Source organism: Tursiops truncatus, chromosome 20 (assembly GCF_011762595.2).
Source record: "Tursiops truncatus isolate mTurTru1 chromosome 20, mTurTru1.mat.Y, whole genome shotgun sequence".
NCBI lineage: Eukaryota > Metazoa > Chordata > Mammalia > Artiodactyla > Delphinidae > Tursiops > Tursiops truncatus.
In genome coordinates, this window is record NC_047053.1 from 12415876 (window position 1) to 12437370 (window position 21495).

The 21495-nt window shown below is 57.0% G+C and overlaps 1 protein-coding gene across 6 annotated transcripts in view; it reads right to left on the bottom strand.

The window, feature by feature from the left end:
- Window positions 1-2863: 2863 nt before the first annotated feature.
- The window catches only part of SGSM2 (small G protein signaling modulator 2), a 37379-nt gene continuing 18747 nt past the window's right edge, over window positions 2864-21495 (bottom strand). For 2 of the 6 annotated variants that reach the window (XM_033848070.2, XM_033848074.2), the window contains 22 exons: window positions 20896-21058; window positions 20456-20617; window positions 20128-20195; window positions 19886-20031; window positions 19431-19565; window positions 18785-18909; window positions 18301-18368; window positions 17998-18158; window positions 17688-17814; window positions 16014-16148; window positions 11149-11302; window positions 10347-10411; window positions 10094-10239; window positions 9449-9577; window positions 9016-9198; window positions 6984-7361; window positions 6621-6745; window positions 6106-6188; window positions 5832-5941; window positions 5317-5413; window positions 4662-4829; window positions 2864-4466 (listed from right to left, as the gene is read on the bottom strand). In XM_033848070.2, the coding sequence (XP_033703961.1) occupies window positions 4378-4466; window positions 4662-4829; window positions 5317-5413; window positions 5832-5941; window positions 6106-6188; window positions 6621-6745; window positions 6984-7361; window positions 9016-9198; window positions 9449-9577; window positions 10094-10239; window positions 10347-10411; window positions 11149-11302; window positions 16014-16148; window positions 17688-17814; window positions 17998-18158; window positions 18301-18368; window positions 18785-18909; window positions 19431-19565; window positions 19886-20031; window positions 20128-20195; window positions 20456-20617; window positions 20896-21058 (3017 nt within the window). In that variant the 3' untranslated portion in view covers window positions 2864-4377. Of the gene's footprint in view, window positions 4467-4661; window positions 4830-5316; window positions 5414-5831; window positions 5942-6105; window positions 6189-6620; window positions 6746-6983; window positions 7362-9015; window positions 9199-9448; window positions 9578-10093; window positions 10240-10346; window positions 10412-11148; window positions 11303-16013; window positions 16149-17687; window positions 17815-17997; window positions 18159-18300; window positions 18369-18784; window positions 18910-19430; window positions 19566-19885; window positions 20032-20127; window positions 20196-20455; window positions 20618-20895; window positions 21088-21266; window positions 21397-21495 lie in introns of those variants that run through there. The other 4 variants (XM_033848072.2, XM_033848073.2, XM_033848071.2 and 1 more) reach the window with 3 other exon arrangements.

Here is a 21495-nt window from a genome sequence, read left to right on the forward strand (position 1 = left end):
ACCAGCCACTTTCCAGGCAAGTTATCAGGGGCCTTTGGTGAACTTTCAGGTGGTGTCACAGCAGAGGGATTTTTTTTTTCAAGTATACTTGATATACATACAATGTCACGTTAGTTTCTGGTGTACAGTAAATTCAAATATATATACACATACATGTAGATATTCTTTCACATTCTTTTTCATATCCTTTTCCATTATGGTTTATTATAGGGTATTGAATATAGTTCCCTGTGCTATACAGTAGGGCCTTGCTGTTTATTTTTTAATTTTATTTATTTTTGGCTGCGTTGGGTCTTCGTTGCTGTGCGCGGGCTTTCTCTAGTTGTGGCGAGCGGGGGCTACTCTTTGTTGTGGTGCGCAGGCTTCTCATTGCGTTGGCTTCTCTTGTTGCAGCGCACGAGCTTAGCAGGCTCAATAGTTGCAGCGCACGGGCTTAGTTGCTCTGCAGCACTTGGGATCTTCCCAGCCAAGGATTGAACCCGTGTCCCCTGCATTGGCAGGCGGATTCTTAACCACTGCACCACCAGGGAAGTCCCTTGTTGTTTATTTTTGTATACAGTAGTTTGTATCTGCTAATCCCAAACTCCTAATTTATCCCTCCCTCACCCCCCTTCCCCTTTGGCAACCATGAGTTTGTTGTCTATGTGAGTCTGTTTTGGTATCAAATTTTAGATTCCATGTATAAGTGATATCACATGGTATTTGTCTTTCTGTGTCTGACTTCACTTAGTATGATAATCTCTAGGTCCATCCATGTTGCTGCAAATGGCATTATTTCATTTTTTTAAATGGCTGAGTAGTATTCCGTTGTATACATGTACCACCTTTTATTTATCCATTCATCTGTTGGTGGACATTTAGGTTGCTTCCATGTCATGGCTATTGTGAATAGTGCTGCTATGAACATTGGAGTGCATGTATCTTTTCAAATCAGAATTTTCTTTGGAGATGTGCCCAGGAGTGGGATTGCTGGATCATATGGCAACGCTATTTTTAGTTTTCTGAGGAACCTCCGTACTGTTTTCCATAGTGGCGTCACCAACTACATTCCCACCAACAGCATAGGAGGGTTCCCTTTTCTTCACACCCTGTCCAGCATTGGACTGTAGACCTTTTAACCAGGGCCATTCTGACCTGTGTGAGGTGATACCTCATTGTGGTTTTGATTTGCATTTGTCTTATAATTAGCAATGTTAAGCATCTTTTCATGTGCCTATTGGCCATCTGTATGTCTTCTTTTGAGAAATGCCTATTTAGGTCTTCTGCCCATTTTTCGATTGGGTTGTTTTTTTGTTGTTGAGTTGTATGAGCTGTTTGTATATTTTGAAGATTAAGTCTGTGTTGGTCGCATCATTTGCAAATATTTTCTCTCAGTCCGTAGGTTACCTTCTTGTTTTGTTTGTGGTTTCCTTTGCTGTATAAAAGCTTATAAGTTTGATTAAGTCCCATTTGTTTATTTTGCTTTTATTTCTATTGCCTTGGGAGACTGACCTAAGAAAACATTGGTATGATTTATGTCAGAGAATGTTTTGCCTGTGTTCTCTTTTAGGAGTTTTATGGTGTCATGTCTTATATTTAAGTATTGAAGCCATTTGGAGTTTATTTTTGTGTGTGGTGTGAAGGAGTGTTCTAACTTCATTGATTTACATGCGGCTGTCCTGCTTTCCCACCACACGACTTGCTGAAGAGACTGTCTTTTCTCCATTCTCTTGCCTCCTTTATTGAAGATTAATTGTCCGTAGGTGTGTGGGTTTATTTCTGGGCTTTCCGTTCATCAGTTCTAGTAGCTTTTGTGTGGAGTCCTTAGGGTTCTCTCTCTATATAGTTATCATGTTATCTGCATATACTGACAATTTTACCTCTTCCTTTCCAATTTGGATACTTTTTTCTTTTTCTTGCCTGATTGCTGTGGCTAGGACTTCCAATACTGTGTTGAATAGAATAGGTGAGAGTGGGCATCCTTTTTCCAGATTTTAGCAGGAAGGCTTTCAGCTTTTCACCATTGAGTATTACGTTGGCTATGGGTTTGTCATAAATGGCTTTCACTATGTCGAGATACGTTCCCTCTATACCTACTTTGGTAAGAGTTTTTAATCATGAATAGATGTTACAGCAGAGGGAATTCTGATTGCTCCAGGCTACAAGGTCAGCTAGGGGGTGGAGAGGAGTTTCCTTGACGGGGCTTATAAGGTCCTGGCCACAGGGTTCCTGGTGTGAACTGGTTTGCTTGCCTGGGCAGCTCTGAGTTGACAGCAGGCCCTAGTGCCCAGAAAGCTAGTGTCCTCTACACCAAACAACATGCTGGTGACTGCAGCCCTCTCTGGAACTGTGGCTGATGGGGCAGTGGCCCTCTGAGGCGGGGGAAGGCAGATGGGAACCTGCTCTGAGTCCAGCACTCTCCATGCCTCAGTGAGTTTGACCTCTCCTGCCACTACACCCTCCACACTCCCGCCTGAAGCAGGCATCTCAAAGACAGTGCTCAATGGGCTGGAGCCAAGGCCAGAGAGGCCGGGAGGTCTTGTAGGTTCCCCATCAAGCTCCAGCTCAGGGGGCAGAAAGGCTGGAAAGGGGCGGGGCGGGGCAGGGACTTACATGCCATCCAGAGGCTGGAGAGGCCATTGGTCAGTCTAGGCCTTTCTCTTTCTGACTTACTTCAACTCTCTAGGTACTTAGAGTCTGGCTATCACCCTGGACCATTCCACAGCCAAGGCCCCTCTCTTCTGGAAGCTTTGGTTCTCTCTTTTCACCATCCTTGCCTTGCGGGGCTGGCCCTCTTTACCGCTCAATCCGGAGCTTACAGAATTCCCCAACACAAACACTGACGGTCCAGTGCCAGCCCACAAATAGCCACCAGAGCTTCAAGCATTGCCAAATGCTGTGTTTATTGGTCTGTTACATTGACGAGTATAGTTTCTGAGCCAAAAAAACATACACACACTGCTCCTCAAAAAACCACTGAGTCACTAAGGCAGGCACACAACGGCCACTGTGCTTGGTGGAGGCCAAGGACTCACCTGGTGGGTGGGCAATGGGGCAGGCTGGCCTCCAAACAGGTGGTGCAGTGCCCGGGGCAGGGCTGGGCTGGGGAGACTGTGCTGGATGCAGAGGGGTGGCTGGGCCCTTTCTCATGTTTCTCAAATGCAGGAAGTCTCCAGACCTTAGTGATAGCTGGGCAGGCCCAACCCCGGGGCAGAGTGGCCTCCTGGCCCCAGAACAAGGCCTATCCTGCATGTATTGATGAGACGGGAAGTGGGGATGACAGAGCAAGCAGTGTGACTAGGCCTGGGGTCAGGAGCTGGGCCCTTCCTAGCACCTCCATGAGTGAGGGTCCTCTAAGGGGGTTTGTGGGTCCCTAGCGTCCTCGGCATCCTGAGAAGCATGTGGAAGGAAGAGCTAGCCTTGCTTCTCACCAAAGACAAGCTGGGGAGATCCAAGCACCCTCCCCTCCACCTCAGGGACTCAGCAGATGCCTGGGATAGGCAATGGGCTGCCCCAGGCTCTGGAACCCGTCCCTGAGAGGAGGCCATGACAGGATTGCCTCCCTAAAGAATCAGCCTGGAGAGCGAGTGCTTCTGCCACATCCCAGGTCATTCTGCTGGCAAAGGGATCACGGATACACAGTTTTCGGGGATGCGTCTAACGCATAAAGCAAGAGCGGGTGGCAAGACTGAGACTACAGACACACATGGGCGCACTGTATAGGCGGGGGTGGTGGTGCACGGGGTCACCTCGGGTGGCCAAAGGCAGTGGCAGTGCTGCTGAGGTGGGTTGCTCCCACCCAGGGCCCATGTTGTCGGGCTGTCCCGCAGTCTCAGGGGAGGGCCTGGAACGCAGCCCAGGTCTCCTGCACCCAAGGCACACACCCAAACCGGCAGCCATTCCGGCTGCTCTAACTGGGGCTGGTGCGTGCACATGCACTGGGCCTGCAGAGGGACGCTCAGAAGAGATACAGCACAGAGTCCCCTTGACCCACCCAGGTAGGGTCCAGGCAACTACAGCCCTCCTAACTCTCCAGGGCCCCAGGAGAGGCCATGGGGAGCTGTCCAGGCTGGGGCTGCCAGTGGCAGTGGGACTATCCCCAGGTGTTTGAGAGGGGAGCAGGGTAAGTGTCCCCCAAGGCAGCCATTCCCTGAGGCTGACCCCTCCCTCCCCGGTCCTGACCTGAGGGCATCCTGGCCCCTGACTCGCCCTGAAGGGCCAGCACTGCCCGGAGTCCGATCCCAGGCTCACAAGCGCTTTGTTAGGAATACAGTTGGGCAGGTGGGTCAGCTGGGGGCTGGGGCAGTCTTGGCTCTGCCGCGCCTGCACCTCCCTCTGCGGGACCAAAGGGGCCCGGAGCCCAGGCTCTGGTGGGCTGCTGCCCCCTGGCCACAGCCCTCACTTGTTCTCTATGAGCATCTGCACCTTGTGGACGAGGTCCCGGGCGATCCGCAGGATCTCCTGGGCGTCGTGATGCTCAGCCCGCTCTGGGGGGGAACATGGATAACTGAGCGGGGGCGGCAGTCTGGGAGGAGCCCTGGGCCTGCCCACCCTGCTCCGCTGCCACATCTGCTTACGGGGCAGGGGCAGTGTTCCCGAGGGCCCCCCAAACCCTGTGCCGGCCAGGAGTGGAGGCCCCCACGGCCCTGCTGAGGCAGCCGGAATGGCCAAGTGGCTCCTACCGTTGAAGAACTTGATGATGTCAGTGAAGTCCATGTTGTTGTCACGGATGATCTCTCGGTAGGCCTCCACCAGGGCCAGGGCGATGAACAGGACAAAGTGCTCCGAGGAGATGTGCCGGGCTGCCCAGATCACCTCCCACACAGCAAACACATCCTCATACGGCAGCTCTGGGGACGGCGAGGGGCTGAGGCTGGGCCTGGCTGTCCACAGGCCTCTGGACGGAGCCTCGTGCCGAGACAGAGCTCCAGGGGCCAGAGTCCTGGGACTCTCTCCACCACAGGAGCCGCTCCAGGAGAGCAGTTCTCTGCCCCAGACCAAGGCCCCACCCTTTGCCCTTGTAGTTCCTGCACGCTGGCCTCCTGCAGAGGCCACGTCGCACTAGAGCAGCCTTTTATAGGCCTTGGTGCTCGGGAAGATTTGGTTCGAAAACGGTTCTGAAAACCATTGCCTTTGGGTGATTTTCAACCCTAGCTGCACTGTGGACTCACCTAATGGCTTTTAAAATCACCACACTTAGGAAGTCTGGGGCTGGGTGGGGCCCAGGACTCCTCAGGGGGTTCTAAAATACAGTGTGCGTTGAGAACCACTGACTTCGGGGAAGAGGGCCCTCCCACCGCCCCTGACCCCAGGCCCACTCTCCAGCCCGCCTCTTACCTCTCTTAAAATCCAGCAGGAACCAGCGGTAACAGAAGTAGAAGTGGGTGTAGTCTCCATTCTGATGCATCAGTTCAAACAGCTCTGAGTCCAGGATCTGGTTTGAGTGGAGAACGGGAGCCAGACTGAACCCGTGCTGCCTCTCCCCAGCGCCCTGCCGCCCGGGCCCCTCCGCGGGGCCTCCCTGGCTGCCTAGCAGCTGCTCCCGCCCCTCCCGTCCAGGCTGCACTCTGCAGCCCCACCTGTCTCTCTGGGATGTACTCTTTGGAATGATGCCACATTCTGGGTGATTTCATCATCAACCGCGCTACTCGCCAGAACTTTCACGAGCATAAGCGTTCACACGCTGACACTCCTCAATTAGTAAGGCTGACAATGGTGTGTGTGGCGGCGTTAATGAAAGAAACTACGCATACGTAAAAAACATTTTGGGAGCTTTCCCCGGTCTCCCCGTGGATTGATGAACAAGCCCAGCGCTGCCCGGTCACTTGCCCCCGGGCTGCTGCCAGCCTCACCTGGATGAGGGAGCGCATGTTGGCAAAGTGGGAGTCCATGGCACCCCCGTTGGGGAAGTTCTGGCTCATCCTCTTCATGAGGTGGCTGAAACAGCTGTAGGCCAGCTGGTCTGTGGGGAGGTGGGCGTGAGGCCGGCAAGGCAGGAGACCCCAAAGCCTCAGTCCGCAGGGGGGACAGGGCCGGCTCACATGCCCACCCATGAAGACCATGCCGTCCCCTTTTCCTTTCTCCAGCTTGGGTCAGCCCAGGCCCAATCCAACACCCCCTCCTCACCATTGTCGAGGACAACCAGGAGGGGCGCCAGCAGGTCGCACATGCCCTGCACGTAGCCCACGTCCAAGTGCTCCCACACGTAGCTGAAATGCCAGGGAGAGTCACTGTGGGTGTGCGCCATCCTCCCCTCCCCGCAGGAACTCCTGGGGAGACGGCCCCTAGAGCAGCCTGCCCCCCAGAGGTCAGACTTTCTGCGACCCTAAAGCACTGGAGCACAACGGCGAACCACCCGTAGCCTCTGTCCTCAAGGCCCTCAGGGGCTCAGGGAGACAGACTGGACAGGCCATCACCACCTGACATGCGGGGTGGGGTCCTCTAAGGCTTCCTGGATAAGCATGGCCAAAGCTGAGATCTGAAAGACCTCGAGAATGACGAGGGGGTGGGGTGGGGGGCACAGCAGACGGAGGGAGCCGAGCGTGAGTCGGGGACAGGGCAGGGGAGCAGGGCGCTGCCGGGTCTAACCTTTCACAGAGCAGGGCCCCTGCCTCCCACGGAGCCCAGCCCCACAGTGGCACCTGCACATGATGTCTCTGAGCCGCTCGAGGTTGGGGGGTGTGAAGTACCAGTAGTTGCGGTCACATCGCTGCACATCCTTGTCTATGCGGTGCAAATTTAAGGCCACGGTGTCCAGTAATTCTATCTGGAGGAGCGGAGGGCCCTCAGGGGTGAGTTGGGGGCCGGAGGTGATGCCCCAATAAAGGAAGGCAGCAAAGGCAGGGAACCAAGGGACTCAGAGGACAGAGTCCTGTGGGGTTGCTGAGAGATGGGCTCAGTGCCTCCCTCCAGGACAGTCCAGGCCACCCCACCCTCTGCCCCGCCAGCCCCTAACCCCAGCCTCTGGGACCGCTGAGAGCAGTGCCTGGGGAACGACCACATACAGTGTAGGCAGCAGCACACACGGCGGCGAGCTCCTCCCCGGCCTCCAGCTCGCCGGCCCGCGAGGCCTCCTGGCTGGGGTCCTGAGGCTTGGAGACCTGGGCTGCAGGGACCAGCCCGTCAGAGCCTTCCTCCCCACCTACGTTCTCCTCCTCAAAGCCCATGCTCTGGCCCTCATCTATGCTCGACTGGATGCCCGAGGCCACGGAGTAATTGCGGGAGGAAGGCAGTCCTGAGTCTGGAGAGTCGAACTCCACCGACGGTTGCTCCACCATGGTGCTGCCAGTGGGCCCGGCCCCCGCCCCCTGCTCAGGCTCTGGTCTGGGATCTTCGGGGCCCAGGGGCCTTGGAGGCTCCAGGTCATCCACAGAGACAAACACCTGGTGGGGGCAAAGGTGGCGGGGCTCACACCTGCACTCCAGCACCGTCCCTCAGCTCGGCATCTCCTTCCTGGGTCAGAGCTGAGAGGGATGGAGAAGTCTCCTCACACCCCCACTCCCACCCCATGGCCTCTAGCGCTGCCTCCCCCCGGGTGCCAAGTGCCCCCTGTGACCCAGCTGACCAGGCTCCAGGAAAACATGAAAACACCGTCTCCAGCCCCATCTGGTCTCACACTGGTGAGAAAAAGTGTGAAGCGCTTCCTGTGGCTGCTGCAGGGAAGAAGGGGAACCGGAGGCCTGGACGCTCGATGGCCAGCGTAAGTGTCACTCTACAAACACAGAAGTCATGAGGCTGCCTCGGGTCAGGACAGCTTCCATAGTGTCTTTGGTGTGGCCTCTGGGGCAGCCTATGGATGCGGCAACTGGAGGGGTTAGGAAAAATAAGTTCTTCCTTATTTTCAGTACTGAATGTTCTGTAGAAGGCAGGAAACCTCTCTAGCAAGTACCTAATCGGTTATATTAGCTGCAGACAAACTGAGGAGAGGTAAGAAGTGAAAAGAAACATATTCTACTGATTGAAACAGTCCACACTCCCACAGGTAAGTCACAGGGAAAAGAAGAGACACATACATACAGTTTTGTTTCGTTTTGTTTTTCTATTTGGACTATGTAGGGAAGGGAATGCTTAAAAAGACTTTTCACTTTGGGCAAGAAGCGTGAAGCACTGTTCGGTTAGTGTCAGGTACGGCCATGATTCTGAGGCAATTCAGAGCCTCAGAATAGTGCCAGTGAGAAAGGATACTTGAGTCCATAAGCTAAGCAGCTGGGGCATTGGTACAGACTCAGGATTTTACAAAACCCAAAGCAGAAAGAGTGTTATGTTCACAAATAGGGGATTAAGAACAAAGCCCATGGAAAGGAGAGTGTACCTTGGTTATATTTCTTTAAGTCTTGCTCCAATTTGAGTTATCTGTTAGTATTAGTAAGGAGTTAAGTAACAAGAATATACACTATCTAAAGAGGCAATTTTCAAGAAAAAACGTAAGTTAGTGAAACAATGTCCTGAAAACTGAAACTTATCAGTTCTGGTTGGGCCCAGCAGCCATAGTTTGGGACTTGATGTTCACCTAAAAGTCAGGGGTGAGGCCAGAAGAACCACACAGGCTGTGAACTGGCTTTGCATAGTCAACTCTATAAGGTGGGACTGCTGTTAAGTGCTCCCCTGGTCTCTGGCCAACAGCTCTTGCAGGAGCTTCTGCAATCAGAGGAGAGTAGAGCTGAGAGGGGGCACTGAGGCCCAGAGATGGGAAGAGAAGTCACTCATCTTGTCACTAGTGGACCTAGGACTAGAACCTAGGGAGGCCCATTCCTAGCCTTCAGCTCTCTCTACAAAGAGGGAGAGCCTCCCTAATGCCCCATAAATTTATCCCCCTCTGCTAGTCCATTAGAACCGAACACAGCGCGCCATGTCATTTTATTCCTGCAACACCCAGAGAAGTGGGCAGCAGGGGACGTCATCCCATTTTTCAGTGGAAGAAAATGAGACACAGACGCACTAAGCTGTTCTCCAGGGCTCCACTGCCAGCGAACACTAGAGGGCAGGCCTACAGCGCTGGTGGCCCCGCCCCCGGCCCCCAGGTCCCCTCGGGCTCACATCATTGCTGATGGTGGAGTCTCGGTGGATGAGGTGCTGCACGTGGCTGTCGATGCTGCTGCCTGAGGAGAACTTGGTGAGCGTAGCTGGGTGAGCCTCCCGCTCCCGCTGCCTCACCACCACCTCGCAGGCCTTCCACTCCGCCAACACCCGCTGGTACCTCGCTGCCACCACTGTGTCCACCTGTACTCAGACCACAGCGTGACCATGGCGGGAGGGGTGCACCAGGTCCTCCTCTGCAGCTGTCCTCCTGGGACAGCTGGAGACTAGGGTCGGGCCTCGGGGTGAAGACAGTGGGGCCCCCCTGCTAACATCTTCCTCTGCCCTGTTCCTTTCTGGCTGGGAAGAGGCTGAGGTTTCTGAGGCCCCCTCCCTGCTTCCCATGGCCTGGCTCCCCATCTCCCTACCCCCATGGGGAACAGGCTCCCCTTACCTGTTCCATCTCCTTCTTGCTCATGCCAAACTTGTAGTGGCCAAGCAGAAACGGCCAGACGTCCTTGCGGATCTCGTGCTCCACGCCACCAGTGTAAACCTGCCGCAGCAGCTCCAGTTCCTTGTAGTTCTGAGGGACCCAGGGGGGGAAGACTATGCAGCCCCTGCAGTCTCTGCAGCCCAGCTCGGCGACCCCATGCCCTGAGAGCTGGGGCTGGGGACGGTGATTCGTTTGGTCACTCTGCTGAAACCCAGGCAAACCCAGCTATGGGACCGTCACATCCTCCCTGCCCCCAGACTAGAGCTGGATGCAGATCTACTTCAACCCTGCTTCCTTCCAGGGCAGAAAAGGAGCCCAGAGAGACGAGGGGGTTTCCTCAAGGTCGTGGAGTAATGCAGAAGCAGAATGGACTTCCTGTCCAGTCCCCTTCCTGTGGAAACCCACAGGACTAGTTGTGAGGCTCTACCGTGACCCAGGCACTCCAAGGCCATCAGTCCTGGCCTGTCACCTCTGACCCTGGACCACCTTTCACCTGAACGCCCATGCAGTCTGTGAAAGCCACTCGCAGAGCAGGCTGGTCTGCGCTCCCTGCTGGCCCCCAGCCCCTCGAGCCGGCCTCGGTCCCTGGCACCCCAGAGCATGCACCTTTTCGTTCTTTTGATACTTGCTCCACATGTCCTTGGTGAGGCCCCCCGAGGCCCCCGGTGGCCGGGCGGGTGGGATGATGTTGTGATGCACCAGCGCTGACAGGTGGGTCCGCACCGTGGACAGGTGGCGGCAGTATGCCAGCCCTGTGGGGGGGGGGGCGGGGGGAGCCGGGAGGCCGTGACCCTCTGTCCCGGTGCCTCCCCCTGCCCCTGCTCCCACCCCCTGCGGCCCCACCTCACCCCACACTCACAGCCATAGAAGGCCCGGGACACGATCTGCCTCTTCATGCTCTCACACAGCAGCCTGAGGGGCAACCTGTGGAATCAACCTGACTCAGGGCTGCTCCTCTGGAGGGAAGCGTGAGAAGGAAGGACCTTCTGGCTCAGAGGCCGGGTGGCGCAGGGAGCCGGATCTACAACCCAGAAGCATGTCAAGGGCTCCCTGGCCCTGCCAGCTACCCTGGGTAGAGCTGCTGGGGGCCCAGCCTGGCCCCCAACCACCCAGGGGATCTTGGGCAACTAACTTCATGTCAGTGAATCTTGGTTTCCTCGTGTGAAAATGGAGAGAGCCATCCGAGGGTCAACAGGTGCAAGTGGTGAAAAAGCCGTCGGCAAGCATCAAGTGTGGGCACGTGACCCTCACACAAATGCCATTCACACACTGGTCCTGGCACGTGGCAGATGCCCGGATACCTGCTGAGTGTCCTCAGACGGCAGCCTGACGGCAGGATCCAGGTCCACCTGGGGAGCTCCAGGTACTGAGCACTTGCTCTGTGCCAGGCACAGCGCTGGGCACTCACGTGGGTCATAGACCTCATTCAGTCCTCACAAGTACCTCAGGGAGAAGGGGGTATTATCCCCATCTTACAGAGGAGGAAACTGAGGCTCAGACATGGAGAAGCTCAGAGAGACTCAGCCGCTTGTCAAAGTCACATGGGGAGCAGAAATGAACTTTGAACCCAGGTGTGTCCATCTAGAGATCACCCTTCAGGCAAGTGACACAGCCCCAAAGGACAGACGGACACATACACACGGATGGACACACCCACTCACCGGTCGGGGACACAGCTGCAGTGGCTGGGGGATACGTATGGGGAGCTGCTGGTGGAGTAGGAGAGGCAGGAAGAGCCCTGGCTGCACAGGGGCTCCAGGTGCCAGGCTGGCAGGCTGGGTCCAAAGCCCTGCATCTCGATCATGTCGCCAGCATCTGAGGGCAGGAAGGGGGTCATGGTCAGGGCCCGGCAGGTCTCCTCCCCCAAGTACCCTGCAGCATGCCCACCTCTGTGCCCAGAGCTGCAGCATGAAGTCACCCATTGGTGGAAAACCACAGGGGTGGTGCCTGCCTGGCCCAGGGTCCAGAGCCCAGAGTTGGAAGTGGTGGAGAGAGAGGGCGCCTGACACTTCCCAGCGTCCACCTAGTCTTTCTGAACGTGGTAAGATACTTTCACTGAGTCATGGATAATTGCGTCTATTCTCTCCATCTTGCTATAAGCAATGGAATAGACACTTGTTTTTCTAGAGGGAGGAGAAAAAAGAAGGAACAAGAAAAGCCTGAGCTCTCTGAAATGCTGCCAGCCGCCTTGGCCTTCCAGGATTCAGCCTGGTCCTCTTGGGCAAACTCTGGGATGTGCAGGAAGGTGCCTGGAACATTGCAAACTTTGAACCTTCCCATGCCAGGAGCGCCCACTGATCAAAGCCCCTGAAGGACCCCTGAGCCACCAGTCCTGGTCCACAGACCTCATCCCCGAGGGTTCTAGACCTGGCGGCCAGTGGCTAAGCAGGAGCAGTGCTCCCTGCCCAGGCCAGGTGCCCCCAAGTTCGCAGCAGTGGGTGAGTTCTCCATCCTTGCCTAGCCTGACTGCACTGCATGGTGGCCTCCTGCAAACACGCAGGTGAACTGGCAGGAAGGGCAAAGTTTCCAGGGCTGCCGGGCCACTGTGGGGATGAGGGTGGCAGCTGGGCATGCACGTTCCACCATCCAGAAGAATGTGCCCGGTGCAGCCTCAGAAGACAGCTCCTTGGACAATTTTACACCGCAGCTGACCAAGCCTCCTCAGCCGGCCCAGCTAGGCTGAATCAGAACTCAAGACCCTTGAGAGCTTCGAAGGCCCACGTGGGGCAGGCACTGCTCGTGGGGGACTCTGGCAGGTCCAGTGAGCCACAAAGATGAAGCACAGTAAGGGCAGAAAGTGAAAGGACCAGGAGATGACGCCAGGAAGGAGGGAGAGAAAGAGAAGAGTGAAGAAGACAAGGAAAGAGAGAGAGCTGTGTGTGTGATAGACTTCTTTCAAGCAGTAGTTCTTTTCTGCGAATTATGGCCTGGGCCCTGGCCTGCTATGAGTCTGGAGCAGACCTAGGCCTGGTTTTTGTGGGAGCCAGACTCCAGCTCTGGGTGTGCCTTGGTGGGGAGGGCTGAGCTGACCCCCTCCAGTCCCCTCAGGGGCTGCCCTGTCTTGGCCCCAGGGCTCTCTCCCCAGACCCACGGCTGGGATTTTTATAGATATCTAGCCCTTCAGCTCCACCAGGAGGCAAATTAAGGGAACACACTTGGTGTGGAGGGGCTGCGGCTCTGGGAGTGAGGGGTTGCAAGCCATGCCTGAGACTCTGGGAAGAAGAAGGAGGGGGCAAATGCAGGTGGGATGGGGCAGGAGCCCAGCTCAGGCCCCTGCAGCAGGCAGGAGAGAGGCCAGTGGTGGGAGGAGCCGGGGGGGTGGGGTGGGCGGGCGGTGTGTGTGGCAGGAGCAGGCCCAGCCAGGTAGGCAGCAGGTAGCAGGCGGGCAGGCAGGGGGTTGCCAGGTGCAGAGGGTGGGCACACAGGGAAACGAGTTCATGCCCAGAAAGCAGGGCCCAACCAAGGCAGACTCCTGGGTCAATGCTCTTCACCTTAATTCTCCAGGAAGGAGCTGAACCAGCCAGCATTGAACACTGCATCTCTGAATTAACCCAGTGCAGACAGCTGGAGCTCTGGAGTGACTGGGCGAGGGGCAGCAGGCTGGACGGGGGTCTGCCGGGCCAGCTTTGACTCTGACTCTCTCCTCTGAGCGTGAGGAAAGTTTGAAGCAAAACAATTAGGGTGATTGAACCCCACAGCCCCTAAGACTCCGAGTGAAAGGTGCCTGGCCTGGAGCAGAATTAGAGTGAACAGCATCTCTGCTCTGTGGGGAGGCAGCGGGAAAAGGAGGAAGGGGGGGAAGGAGAGTCTGGACACCCGCCACTTGATTCACATGCACAAGTCACGCATGTCACAGGCCTGGAAAGCAACGGCTAGCAGAACGGACTCAACAGTGTTGTCATTACGGACTGGAGTGGAGACGGGGGCTCCCATACCATCTCCCCAGCCACCTGCTGATTCTGCTTCCACACCTCCTCCCCTTTCTCAAGTGCTGGGGTCCCAGGGGCTACACACTGGGTCGGTCTGACCCCTGAGTTCCCCAAGAGGATGCCCAAACAAGCCCCGAGGCCTCTGGACCCTGTAAGTTTCTCTGACCCTGGAGGCCTCAGCTCTTAAGAGCAGCCAGGGATGGCTTCCTGTCTCCAGGTCCACTAATTAGGGGCTCTACTGGGACTCCCGCCCCACCACAGCCTCCAGCCTGACTATAAATTTGTGGGGCGAGAAGGGGCTCCCTGGCTCTCCTGGCTCAGCTTCCCCACACGGCTCCAAGTCAGCTAACCTGGAAATAAACATCAGCCTCAAGCCCAGGTTTGCAAGGAACCAGGTGGCAGGCAAAAAACATGACAAGTGAGGAGGCTCCCCCGAGTTCCCACCAGCTGGCCTGCAGGTCCCACTGGAAGGGCTGGGAGCGAGGGCCGGCACAAGGACAGGAATGTGATGGGTAAGGGGGCAGTTGGCAGTTGTGCTGAGGGTGTGCTAGGTGTGTTCCAGGCCGTGGACTTGGTCGCCCATTACAGGCTTGGTGGCTGAGCTAGGGAACTGGGTTCTTTGGTAGAATTTTGTGGAAGCATAAGGAGAGTGTCACATATTCCTAGACGCCCCCTGTAGGGGCAGGGAAAGGGGAGAAGGAATTAATCTGTGGCCAGGGGCAGAGGGGAGAGATAAGTTAGGAGTTTGGGATTAACATATATATATTACTATATATAAAATAAACAACAAGGACCTACTGTATAGCACAGGGGACTATATGCGATATCTTGTAAAAATCTATAATGGAAAAGAATCTGAAAAAGAATATATATATATAACTGAATCACTTTGCTGTGTACCTGAAACTAACACAACACTGTAAATTAGGGACTTCCCTGGTGGTGCAGTGGTTGAGAGTCCGCCTGCCGATGCAGGGGACACGGGTTCGTGCCCCGGTCCGGGAGGATCCCATATGCCGCGGAGCGGCTGGGCCTGTGAGCCGTGGCCGCTGAGCCTGCGCGTCCGGAGCCTGTGCTCCGCAACAGGAGAGGCCACAACAGTGAGAGGCCCGCGTACCGCAAAAAAAAAAAAAAATTGTAAATTAACTATACTTCAATTTAAAAAATGGTTTAAAAAATTAAAAATAAAAATAAATTAATTAGTTAGAAGAACGGTAGGGAATTATTCAAATGGATTCAGGGAGGCATAAACAAATTGGAAGATATTACTGTAATAATCTGCCTCACAAATTCAATGTTCCAATATTTAAAAGAAGCTGAAATTAGGGGTGTGGTGTATGTATGTATGTATGTATGTATGTATTATGTATGTATGTATGTGTGTGTGTGTGTGTGTGTATTTAATAGAAATCTATTGACTTCCGAGCGTTGGCTGTAATGTCTGCAGTTGGACGTGGCCATAGATAGCAGTCATGCCCCCTGCACCAAGGTGCTTTGGTAGGGCAATTGGATCAAAGGGTTCCATGTTTGCATTAAGGTCTGATGAAATAGAGATGGGTTGACACTTCATTCTGGACAATGGTGTCTTAACTTTCTTCTCCTACTTGTTGTATAAACCCTACCCTCATCTCCTAAAAGGTTGGGGATTATATATTTAATTGGTCATTCTTAGAGCATAGAAAAGAGAGACGAAGCCTTTCCCGCTAGCTCCTATATGGACAATAAATACTTTTAATGAAGAAAAAGAAATTCACCTGTGGCATGGGAATGGTGGGGGTGGGGAGCCTCCCCTAAACTCCAAGACAGGTGGCCTCGGCCCTTCAGAAGCAATCTTCCCTGAGCACCTGGGCCTGGCCTTCACTGGTCCCCTGACCAGTCCCTCTCTACAAGTCTAGCTCTGCACTGAGTGGTGGACAGAGGAGCTGTGGGCACTGTCCTGTCATTTCCAATGAGGGGGCCTCGGTAACCCTGGAGTCAGGTCCATGAGGGCGGGAACACACCTGTCTTATATCCTTGGCACAGATATTTCTAGATTTCATGCTGAAGTACCAGCTGGGTAAACTGAGCCCCGGGTCTCTTTCCATGGTGACCCTGACCCCTCACCTGACCACAGCTGACTCCTGTCCCCATGAGCCGTCCAGCCCCTACCCCTGCTAAAGAGGGGCCTGGTACTTCTGTCCTGTTTCCGTTAAGTCAGGAGTCAGAGGCACAGGGCCCGTCTTCCCAGCCAGCAGGAGAGAAAGAAAGAGACACTGTCCTGGGTTTGCCAGCATGACCCCTCCAGAGTGGGAACAGGGCTCTCAGAGAGCCATTCCTTTCCAACAGGGAACCAGATAATCAGAACTTCCCACCAGTCAATCTCTTCCCTCTCGGGTGCAAAGCCCTCTCCTCACGTTCAATGGGGAGCCCAGAGTCAACTGCATTTTGTACTGTCCCCTCCTGCCAGCACCTCCTTCCACCCTCCCTGATCTGCCTTCTGGGTGCAAGTCCCATAATGCCAACACTGCCATTTGAGCCCCTGCGGTGGGTGGCAGGTGGGCCCAGGGGGGTGGGGCGGGAGGACGGGGTGGGTCAGGGAGAGGGGGAGGGATAAAAACCTTTCATCGGATTGGGAGCTGTGAGGTTCCGCGAGCAGATCATTGAGAGCATCGCGTGTAGTCTATCCTCCTCTTCCTCATCATCGTCCACCGAGGCCGCGCGGCTGGCCGCTAGGTGGTGGTAGTTAATAGTGACTGCTCAAAAACAATAGCAGAGATGCAGAGGCATGAGGACCCTAGTCCCGGGGCGGGAGGGTCCGCACTCCCTCCTTAGGGAGAGCAGAGTGGAGTCTGGGTCACCTTGAGCCTGCAGGGCATGGAAGAGGGGAAGGGGGGACCTGAGAGTCTTTAGATGAGTTACTGGGCAAAGTATGGAAGAAGGTGAGGACCCGGCGGCAGCTCCAGGGCTCCACTCTTGGAGGATGCCCTCTCTAGGAAGAACAGAAGAGAGAGAACTGATGGGGGCACCAGGGTAGTGAAAGACAGGGACTCCCCAGCCCTGGCTGAGGCGGGGCATGACTGCTGGCAGGTGGATCCCAGTCACTCTTCGGCTCGTGTCATGGTCAAGCTGAACCACATCTGAGGGTTACCCCAAATCCCCCGCTTCAGACTATAAACCCGACCTTCTAAGGGCTTCCCAGAGCTGCTCTCCAGGAGCCTGGGTCACCCCACTGGGCTTCAGCTCCTTGAAGTGACTGGAACTGGGAAGTACCAAGGCTTGAAGAGGGCAAGTGGAAGCTACAAAATCTGAGGCAAGCAAGAGCCTGAGGTTAAAGGCCAGGTCTGCAGACACGTTCTGGCCAAAGCTGAGCCTCCTCTTCATCAGGCACTCCTGGGAGGGAAGGGGGCACCAGGTCTCCTGCCCTCCGAGCCTGGTAACAGAGAACTCGCGCCGTGGCTGTGTGTTTGAAGTCTGGGCAACCTGTCCACTAATACGGAGACAACTTGTCGACAGCTTATTGGCACGAGTGAGCGCATTTTGGGAGCAGGTGGTCTGGCTGGCAATAAGTGCTCTGGGCTGGCGAATTCCATGACCTTATCCCCGAGATCAGCCATTCTGGCCTGGAGAAACCTATGGGCAACAGCAGTGCTCTGACCAGAAAGGGAGCTCGTGTCTTGGTAGATGCCTATGGACAAGCCCCCTGGGGCCCAGAGGGGTTATGTCCACGTGGGGCAGGACCCATGAGGGTCAAGTCACCTTTCAACTCCTGGCCCCACAGATTCCCACTGCAGCTCCAAATCTCACCCCAGACGCCCCCCTACTCCTAATGCTCCCCTCATCAGTAGCTGGTTGGGGGAGGGTTCTGGCTCTAGCAGAGTCAGTGAACAATTTGCACCATCTATAAAGACGCGCTGACCCTGCACCCAGGCCGCCTTGTGGGGGTCAGGCGGCCGGCTGAAAAGAAACCAAGAGTTCTCCACCTTCTATGTGTAGCCTCACCACATGCTTTCCCTGGGGCAGGGCATGAAAGGATGACCAAGAGAATATTGTACAGCGACACCTGGATCGGCTGAGCCGAGAGCCCGGGGTCACGAGGTGGGGAGAAGACAGCTAGGTAGACAAGAGGCCACTTCTCCGAGGGATGATTTGCGGGGGGGACGGTCCGGTGAGAGGCTGAGTAAAGACCTGCCTGGGTTAACCGGGCCTGGGCAGTGGACCCTGCCTGCGGCCCCCTGGGTGACACTACGCCCCCACCTCTCTCTTCCTCCACGAGTGACGTTTGGGACACTTACTGTGCTCGTGCCTGTGGCCAGGGTAAATGATCCGGAACACGTAGTCGGTGGCCCGCCCCGAGCCCACGTCCTCCACGTCCACGGACCGCATGCTGCTGCGCTTCCGTAGCCTGGGGAACACCTTCCCCTGCGGGGAGAGGGGTGGGTGGTCAGCCTGCCCAGGGCGGAGTCCAATCCATGCTCCCCCCCACCCCACCCCGCTAGGCTGCTCCTAAGAGCTCCGTGTGGGGAAAGGACGGGAGGCCAGCAGGTGGGCGGAGAACCCACCCCACACACCCCCACACCCAGAGCCTCCCAAGCCCCGAGGTACCTTCCCCTGCTGGGTCCAGAGTGGGGGCTCCAGCTGTCCTCGAGGCAGAAGCCCGTTCTCCAGGCAGGACAGGAAGGACAGCAGGTGGCCCCCCTGCGGGAAGTGCAGTGGTGGCCTCTGGATGCCATCCTGGCTCACCAGCACGAGGGTGCCGCCATTCTCTGGGGGGTGAATGCGGGCCAGTGAGGCTGGGTAGGAGGACAGTGGGGTGGGAGCGTGGGGACGGAAGGAGGGGGACAGGAAGTCCGTGCACGGCGCAGGCTCTCTCCCCTCACCCCTGTGCCCAGGACAGGGGAGGCTCACTTTGCTGGTGGCAGTGGATGCAGACGATCTGACTGAAGGGCACAACAAGGGCGTAGTCCCAGTAAACACTGGAAAGGAACCAGTTTGGTGTCGCCGTGTCCCAAGACCCGCCATCCCACCTTCCTCACCTCCCGGCCCCGACACCCGTGAGACTACCCGAAATGGTAGCATTCAGGGTACTACTATTAGTACCCTGACCGCAGCCGAGAATGTGACCTCGGCCAGCCACCTTGTCCCTCTGGGCCCCACGCTGCCCTCATGGCACAGAGCCTGGCAGTCTCAGCTGCCCAGAGCTTGGCTCAGGCAAACCTCTCCGTGCCCAGGCCCGGCTCAGTCCTAGAGAGCTCGGGAACCTGTCCAGGCTGCCTCCCCCTGCAATTCTTGGCATCGGATGAGGAGTGAGGCCTGCCCCCTGGAGCAGGCTGGGTCTCGCCATCCCCCGCCCGGGAGCGAGGCTCCTTGGAGGAAGTCCCACAGCCCCCACCTCTTTTCCAGCTCGGAATCCCCCAGAGTCCCGTTCATGAGCTGGTTGGGGGTCCACTTCAGAGTCAGGCTGCCTGCGGACTGGTGCAGGGAGAGGTAGCCAGGGACAGCCTCCACGTCCCCCTTCTGCAGGGAGCAGACACACCAGAAGACGGAGAAGATGAGGGCCTGAGAGGCTCCTGGGGATGGCCTACGGAAAAGGAGCTCCAGGTGCGTGCAGGGAGGCCAGGCCAGGCCAGTCACAGGATCCTGGACTGGGGGCCAGGAGGAAGTAGGGGGCATCACGTGCCACACGCAGATGTGGGTGCCTCCTTCCCCTGGCTGGCCTGGGGCCACTGGCTCTGTCCTGTCAGCCTCCTGGATGCCAGGCGTGTCCGGGCCAGCCATACCCAAGCTGGGCGTTCACCCTGCCTGCTGGCTGACATTCCTACTCCCGGACGGCCTGGTTCTCAGCTGGCCAGAGCAGATGCCATTCCTGGCTCCTGCCAGCTCAAGGCTGGGCGTGAGGCTATGAAACAGTGAAGTAGCGGGTGGGGCCCTTCTCCCCCGTCTCTCTAGTCAAGCCCCTGGGAAAAGGCACGAATGTGGCTGGAGGTCTTGGTGCCTTTGGAAAAGGGAGAGGAGGGCCGGGCGTCAGGCTCTCCTACCGGCTGTACCAGCACGTTGTTTTTGCCGTAGAGCAGCCGTGTCCTCGAGTTCTGGTGCAGGGATTCCACGTACTCACGGGCGCAGGCAGCTAGCCTGTCCTCCGATGCGCTGCCACTTGAGTGCCGCTTCCGGATCTGCGCACAAAGTCACGGCTCTGCTCTCAGCCCCAGGAAGTCAGCCGTGGGGGTCAGCCCCAGGCCTCCCTGCAGACCCTCTCTAGCTGACCCCAAGGGTCCTTCCTGTCCCCAGTTTGCTCTCAGCCACGGACCAGCTCTGTGCTCCTGGCATTTATGTGAGCGCCAGTGTGGGGAAAAGGCTCTCCTGGGGTGGCCGCTACCCTGGGCATCTCCGAGGCCCAGCCTATATCTGCCAGGAGCACACAGCCCAGATGCTCCTCCCCAAAGGCCCAGGGGCATATCCTGGGTGAGCACAGGGTGGGAAGAGTGACACCTACTCCTAGGGCTGGGCGCTTAGCAGGGGAGTCCTGGCGATTCGGGGGACCCCGGATACGGTGCCTCTGGACCAGCTCATCAGCCGAGGGGTCGGTCCAGTAGTGATCGGCTGTCTTAAGCTTGGTGTACTCCAAGGCACAGGGTCCCACTGTGGAGACAGGGACAGCCAGCTCAGGGGTGCCCCTCAGCACTTGCCCTGGAGCCCCCACTGGCCCAGCGCAGGCCTGTCTGCTACTAGGCTTACCTAGAAGAGAGGCCAAGATGGGGCCAAACACAGGGTCTGCCAGTAACGCCTCCTTCTCGTAGTACTTGCTGCCAGGGGAGAGACAGACAGGGCGACCACTGGGGCTCCGGAACTCATTCCATGGCCGTCAAGCTCACCAAGGAGATACATTCCCACAAGGATCAAATTCATGTCAGTTACCAAGAAGAAACGAGTCCACAAGGACTGAGCTTTGGGGGTGCCTGGTGTGGTCTCTGCTTTCGGGATGCTACGGGGGGATGGCACATGCCCATGGACTGTGGTGGGCAGTCCAGCACAGGGAGGGGTGGGCTCAGGGAGGGGCAGTCACCTGCAGTTCTCCACCAGGTACTGCACGACCCTGTCCAGCACTTTCTCGATGAGCGCTGTGCGTACCCATATGTGTTTCAAGGCCTGCAGGCTGAGGGCTGGGGCCTTCCCACTGGCAGAGCCCTGTCTCTGCTGGGTCTCCCGGCTGCCCGCCAAGGGTTTCCTGCAAAGAGGGGGTGGGCTTCAGGAGTGGGAGGGCTTGGGGGTAAGCCTCATCGCAGACTGGTGGCACTGGGAGCGGAGTTTGGAGCTGCAAGACAAGAACCCAGAGGACTGATTGGGATGGGGGGTTGGAGGTGGTGGACAGGACCTTGTGCCTGAAAGGGCCACCCCCCACCCCCACCCTTAGGCTGGCCCGTCATCCGAGAGGTGAGGCCCTGCAAGAAACAGCAAATGGGAAGAGCAGAAGGGAGGCATGGGAGGGGCTGGCGCAGGGCTTACCTGCCCTCTACTTGCTGCTGCAGCTCCTGCACCTTGTGGCACACCTCCCCAGCCACCGGGCACGCCTTCCCCACCTTGGTGAACAGCGCTGCCATCTTGTCACTGCGCAGGAAGCCGGCGGCACGGCGCCTCAGCTGATGCAGGAGGCAAACCTCCACCGCACCTGGGCCACAACGGGAGCAGCAGCTGAGCCTGGGCGAGAGCGGGAGCGAGAGGAACACTCCCCTCCCCCATACCTATGGAGCGGGAGCGAGAGGAACACTCCCCTCCCCCATACCTATGGAGAGCACAGAGGCGAGGCAGGCCCTGGCTCTGCTGAGACTAGGGGGTGAGGTTCGGGCTTAAGACGGGCCACGGAGACACACCCTGACCTCTCTCCAAAACGCTCCCGCGGGCCCCTCCCCGCTCCTGCCCAGCGTGGACCTGCGGGGGCTTTGCTGGGCCGCACCGTCCCTGCCCCTCTCTCTCATCTGGGATGTATGTGCCTCCTGTATGCAGCATCGCCCTGAGGCTCTGAGGACAAAGCTGCCAGTGCCAGTTGGCATGGGTGGCTCCACCCCCTGCCCGTGAGGGCAAGCACGGACAGCTCCTGCAGGACAG